This window comes from Chrysochloris asiatica, unplaced genomic scaffold (assembly GCF_000296735.1).
Source record: "Chrysochloris asiatica unplaced genomic scaffold, ChrAsi1.0 scaffold00390, whole genome shotgun sequence".
In the NCBI taxonomy this organism is placed as follows: domain Eukaryota; kingdom Metazoa; phylum Chordata; class Mammalia; order Afrosoricida; family Chrysochloridae; genus Chrysochloris; species Chrysochloris asiatica.
Genome location: NW_006408908.1, coordinates 93632 through 100043, shown reverse-complemented (window position 1 = coordinate 100043; position 6412 = coordinate 93632). Strand labels below are relative to the sequence as shown.

The window sequence follows — 6412 nt, the reverse complement described above, 5'->3', positions numbered from 1 at the left end:
GCTACCGCAGGACACCAGGCAGTGTTTGTTTCCTTTTGTTGTGTATAAGGTTGCTAGGAGTCAGAATCAACTAGTCAGCACCTAAAAACAACAACAATCTTCAAGGACTCACATCACGAGGTCTTCTCTCACGTGGAGCTGCTGGTGAGTTTGAACCACAGACCTTTCTGGTTAACAGCCACCAGGGTTGTGCCACCAGGGTTCCTCCTATCATTAGCCAGAACTTAGTTTAAGCTCCTAGAGATGCTGAAAAATGCAGTCTTCATTCTAAGAGGTCATGCAAGGAAGCTTCAAAAACTTTTTGGAAAAATGAAATAAGCTAATGGAGTTTTTCCACGAACTTTTTGAAGCCCTTTCTTATACTCAAGAAGAGGGGCAATATGGGGAAACCATAAGGGGGTCTTGGCCACAGACATATTATTGTATTCCTAAAACTCTATGTCTGTGTAATACTTTACTGCTTTCTAACATTTTCGTATTCTCCTAATGCCCTGTGAAATAAGTATTTAACAAAACAGTGTCTCAGAGTTACCTAAGGTTAAGTGCCTTGCCAACCAGGTGAAAAGTGCTTCCATAAAGATACTTGTAATGCTGCAGAACTTTGTTCATAAATCATTTTGTTTTTGAGTTCACAAATTTGATATTTTTTTTTTTCTCTTGGCCACATTAATCATAAAGTTCGTTATCTTTACATCCCTCCACCTGACTAGGTGAATTATTAGAAATAAATGATTTGTTATTCTGTGCAACATTTTAGACTTTACAAAAACACTTTCAGATACATGAAAAATTTTATTGCCCACCAGTATCACCATTTTTTTTTTAATGGCTAAAATAATAAAATCAACTTCATAGCAGCTGTTGTGAGGACCCAGTGAGATTCACAAATTACATGACACATAATAAATGTTTGATACATATTAGTATCATCATTAGTTCAATAATTTTTTTAATCTCATTTTCCTCCTCGCTCCCCGCAACCCCCTCCAGCACCTCGTCTTCTATTAAAATGCCAAGCCAGTTTGTGTCACAGTGAGTATTTTGCAGGAAATATTCTCTGCTTGGGGAGATTTATGAAAATGTTTTCTGTCTTGGTCCTCTCGTTAACAGCATCACAGCCACAGCTGCCAGTATTGGGGCTGCTGGGATTCCTCAGGCGGGGCTGGTCACCATGGTCATCGTGCTGACATCGGTGGGGCTGCCCACTGACGACATCACACTCATCATTGCCGTGGACTGGTTCCTGTGAGTATGCGCAGAATACCCCCTGGCATACTGTCCCAGGGCTCCTCTCTCATTCGAGGGCGCCAGGCAGCCGGATGTGCCTGCCAAACAGAACTAGGGGAAGAGGGGTGGCTTGTCTGTAATTAAATTGCCCTCATTTCCTGTTCTTTATCCCTTATCTGGAGACTGAGCCCTAGACACCATATGCACTCACTCCCCGTCAGTCCCCGGGGCACATCTGGCTGCTACACTTCTCACTCCATAAGTCATTCAGGGACTGGGAAACCTGCAAGGCCAACATAAATCAGCAAGGCCAATTCTGGGTTGCACAACACACTCCTACAGCACAGTAACTGGAATAGAATTGCAGGCCTCACACACAGGCACCCACACTTCCCCTTGGGCTTCCCATGCCAGTGGCAGAGCGTACCAAGATGTTCCCATCTGAACCCAACCATATGCATACGTCTGTAAAATGAGAGTGGCCATCGCTTCTACCTCCTAGTGGTGCAGTGGGGATTGTTGCTGTTGTTAAATTCTGTCAAATCAGTTCTGACTCAGAGTGCCTTGTGTAGGGTTTCCGGGGAGCGGCTGGTGAGTTTGAACCACCAACCTTACAGTTCAAACAGACCTTGAGGTGCTTATTTTATGGCACCGTGCCAAGACTCCTTGCTGTGAAGATTAACTACAGCGATCCATGGGAAACAGTCCACAGTCAGCCCCATACTCAACACATGTGAGCAGTTTGATACCATAAAACTGGTTTTCAGTTTCTAATCTCAGGATCTTTTACACTTAAAAATCATTATTGAGGACCCCAAAAGTTTGTATTTATGTGAGTAAGGAGCTCTGGTAGCATAGTGGTTACTAATCCGGCTGCGAACCACAAGGTCAGCAGTTCGAAATGTGAGAAAGATAAGGCTTTCTGCTCCTGTAAAGATTTACAGCCTCGGAAACCCTATACAAGGTCGCTATGAGTCGGAACCGACTCCACGGCACATCACCACCACCACCACCACATCTCCCAGTGGCATCCTAGTGTGGTGCTGCAGTATAATGTGCTGAACCACAACATCAGCTTGAACTACAGGTTGGTGGTTCAAACTCACCAGCCGCTCCTCAGAAACCCTATACAGGGTAAACCATGAGTCAGAACTGACTCGACAGTATTTAACAACAGCAACAACTTATCTCTCAATACTTACAAAATAAACATTGAGAAATTTCTTTATTGTTAAAATTCATTCAAGGATGACAATAATAAATTCATTTCATGTTAACAGAGATAATATCTTTAAGAACAATAACCATTTCTGAACCAAAAATTTAGTGAGAAGAATGGCATCACTTTTGGTTTTTTCAAATCTCCTTAGTGTCTGGCTTCATACACTTCTGCACTCAAGCCCTTGTGAATCTGGAAAACTCCACTAATAGTCATGAGAAAATGAGAGTAAAAAGGGCAAAAAACTTCTTTCTATTATTATAAAGGAGTTGTGGTGTGGCACTGTAGGATAAGCACTGGACCACAAGATCAGTTCCAACTCATAGCCACCCAGGAGCGGCTGGTGAGCTTGAACCACTGATCTTGTGGTTCAAACCTACCTTGCAGTCTAGTACATTAACCCACAGTACCTCACCAATCAGATTAGTAGCTGAATATTAACAATGTATGTATCCTTAGGAGATTTATTCAAGTTAAGGAGCTCTGGGAGCACTGTAGGATAAGCACTAGACTGCTAACCACAAAATCAGCTGTTTAAATCCACCAGCCACTCCACAGGAGAAAGATAAGACCTTTTACTCCTGTAAAGATTTATAGCCTCAGAAACCCTATACAGGGTTACTATCAGTTGGGATCGATTCAATAGCAGTGAAGTGTTTGGAGGTATTACTAAGGGCAACCAGATGTGTTACAGATTTGAACTGCTCCCCAGGATTTTCTTGGTCATAATCTTTCAGGAAACACACCAGCAGACCTATCTTCCACAGAGCCACTTGTTGTTGTTGTTGTTATGTGCCGTCGAGTCGGTTCCAACCCATAGTGACCCTGAACAGGGTTTCCGAGACTATAGATCTTTACAGGAGCAGAAAGCCTCATCTTTCTCCCACAGAGCAGCTGGTAGTGTCGAACTGCTGACCTTGCAGTTCGCAGCCCGATTCGTAACCACTATGCTACCAGAGCTTCTTTACAGAGCCACTGGGTAGGTTCAAATCATCAACATTTACGTACACAGCCAATCACAGTTCAGAGTCACCATGAATCAGCGTTGACTCAATGGGAACAGGTTTTGTTTCCTATCTTCATTCTTAAGGGTACACCGGATAGTGCAAATTGTTAATGCGTTTGATTGCTAACAGGGAAGTTGGAAGTTCAAGTCCACCCAGAGACACTGCAAAGAAAGGCCTAGCAATCTACTTGCCAAAACCCAACCACTGAAAATCCTGTGGAGCACAGTTCTATGAAAACCATATGGACACACATACATGTAGGTTTCAAAAAGTCTATGGAAAAAATCCATTCTTTTCATTCATTTTTTTCACAAACTTTTTGAAGCCCCCTCATAGGGCCTTCATGAATCTGAGTCAACTCCATGGCAACGGGTTTTATTATCAAGGTATGTGTTTGTTATGTAGTCTTGTAGTGGGCGGTTACTTCAAAGTGAATTCTCAGAGAGACTTCCAAACTCTAACCAGCCAATTCATAGCATGAGCTGAAATCACATAATGTTCACAGGAGTTTAATGCTTCCTTCCTCCCTGCCCTTCCCACAGGGACCGCCTCCGTACCACCACCAACGTGCTGGGTGATTCCCTTGGAGCTGGGATTATCGAACACTTATCACGACACGAACTGAAGAACCAAGATGTCGAAATGGGTAATTCGGTGATTGAAGAGAATGAAATGAAGAAACCATTTCAGCTGATTGCGCAGGAAAATGAAAATGAGAAGCCTTTTGACAGTGAAACCAAGATGTAAACTAACACAAAGAAATGCTCTCTGGAGTCCAGGTGTTAGAGACCATTATAATGCTTCTACCCCATTACAATTCAGTTTCTCCAGGAAGCCCCTGACCTTGATTCCCCACCTCCCTCTTGACAGTATTGGAAGTATTCATCAGAAAAAAAAAAAAAAAAGGTGGGGTGGGGGGAGATTTTTGCAGTGGCCAACTATATGACTTTTATCCCACATCTCAGAATCTTCAGTCATTTCACTTCTTACCTAATAAGATACTTGAGGTCAAAAGAGTCTTGATCAGATCTAACACGTTGACATTGCACAGTCCTGTCAATATCATGTTTGTTCTAAATTAGAGAATAAAAAAAAAAAAAAAAGTAGACCAGAACCATGTTTCTAAATCAAGCTTCAAAACTTAAAATGCCCACAGAACGAGATTCAATTTGAGTCTCAAAACTTAACAACTTGATGAGCTAAAACTGGCCATCAGCTGGCCTGTAGAAGGGTTTTTTTCCCTTTCTCTTCTGACTGTCCTTCTTGTCTCAGTAGCAGGACAATGCACATACACACCTAGTACAGTGGGAGAAGAGGAATAGGGTCAAATTTCAATGCGATCTCCAGCAAGTTGCATCTCACCTCTACGCCTCAATGTCCTCATCTGTAAAATGGTGAGTCCCCTTGACCTTTATGGTCTCTTTTAGCCCAAATAGCCTGTGACATCATGCAAAAGCCTGCCCTCCATTTCCCCTCAGGGCAGCCTGGTCCAAGTGTCATTCCTTGGAAACTAAGAAAAAGACAATGTTGTTGAGAGTGAACATTTCTAATTAGGAGTGAAAGGTCTACGTGTGGATCATGTCAGGTCAGGTCGCATGTCCAAATGTAAGTTATGCACGTTATGCCGCTAGTGGAAATTCTGTCCAATTCTTCCTAATGGGGGAAGTATGCCCTTCTTTCCAACTCTTCCAAACAAAAAGGACTGCTCTGGGAAGGAAGCCTCCCACTCAACTAGCAATACAGACTTTTACAAAATAAACATAAGACTAGCAACTATCAGGGTGCTCATGGTCTTCCTATGGAACATTAAAGACCCAGCTAGGAAAGAGGCATGCTTGAGATTACACTGAGAGGGTCTTAGGTCTTCTTTAGGAAAGAATCACTTCCTGCTTTAACCAGGAACACTTTTTCCCTTCAGTTCAAAGTCATTCCCTGAGGAAGTGTGCATATCAAAACAGGAGGTCACTTCTTCCATCTTTTAAAGGAATTAGATGAGTTCTCTATAGAGGTCCATGGGCTGGGTGGGTGGTCTCTTATGTACCATTGTCTTTTACTTGAATTTAAAGTTCTTATGATGAAAGAAACAAGGCATTTCTTTATGTTGAAACTCCATTTACCAAATGATTCTTCAGCTGGAGTGGGTTTTGTTGTTGTTGTGTTTTGCTGTGTCCCTCAATGGAATGGTAGAAGATGAATTGGCATGAAGGCATTGTCAGTGAGATGGCAAGTAAAAGATCTAAGGGAATTTGTTTCAGGCAAGGCAGCTCCCAGGTTTAGAAGAGATTAATTTTTACCCCCTGAGGGATGATCCAGTCAAAGGGATCCAGTGGGAGCTGTTAGACAACCCCAGCTGTGTTTAAATTTCTGGTGGAAAATGGTAAAGAATGGGTTCAATTATGCTAACAGACTGAAAATCTAAAAATACATCCTCAGATACACAATTAGAGATATTTTTATATAGATCCCGAGTATTTTATAAGTATAAAAGTTAACATTAGGCAGTGGTGGCGAATGCACTACAAAAGTTAATGTACATGATTGTCATTTTAGAATGTCAGTAGAGCAAAATTAATCATGGTGAATTAATTCTGTTACCCAGTGTGATCTTTTTTTTATATACTAACCATTTCTTAAAGAAACCAGGTCCTCTAGGTTTGATTCTCTCACCAACCACCACGGGCTCTGCATATACACGCATCCCCGTGTGGACTGAGAAACAATGCTTTGTAGATGTATTTTCAATAAATAAAATAAATAGTTTTACATTATATCTGTGTATGTTGTTGTTATTCATCTCACCAAAGGAAGATCAATTCTTTGTTCATGGAGCAGAGGGCAATGCTGGGGAAGGATACCACAGGGCAGAGGAGAGAGAGAGAAGGTAAAATCTTAGCAGAACTAGCAAAAAGAGTTGGCCACAAGAAAATAAGAAAAGACTGGCTCTCTCTACTCAATTCTT

The 6412-nt window shown here is 41.9% G+C and overlaps 1 protein-coding gene across 2 annotated transcripts in view; it reads left to right on the top strand.

The window, feature by feature from the left end:
• The window catches only part of SLC1A3 (solute carrier family 1 (glial high affinity glutamate transporter), member 3), a 138073-nt gene extending 133858 nt beyond the window's left edge, over positions 1-4215 (top strand). The window contains exons 8-9 of one of the 2 annotated variants that reach the window (XM_006876544.1): positions 1111-1245; positions 3996-4215. In XM_006876544.1, the coding sequence (XP_006876606.1) occupies positions 1111-1245; positions 3996-4200 (340 nt within the window). In that variant the 3' untranslated portion in view covers positions 4201-4215. The remainder of the gene's footprint in view (positions 1-1110; positions 1246-3995) is intronic. The other variant, XM_006876545.1, reaches the window with a different exon arrangement.
• Positions 4216-6412: the final 2197 nt, after the last annotated feature.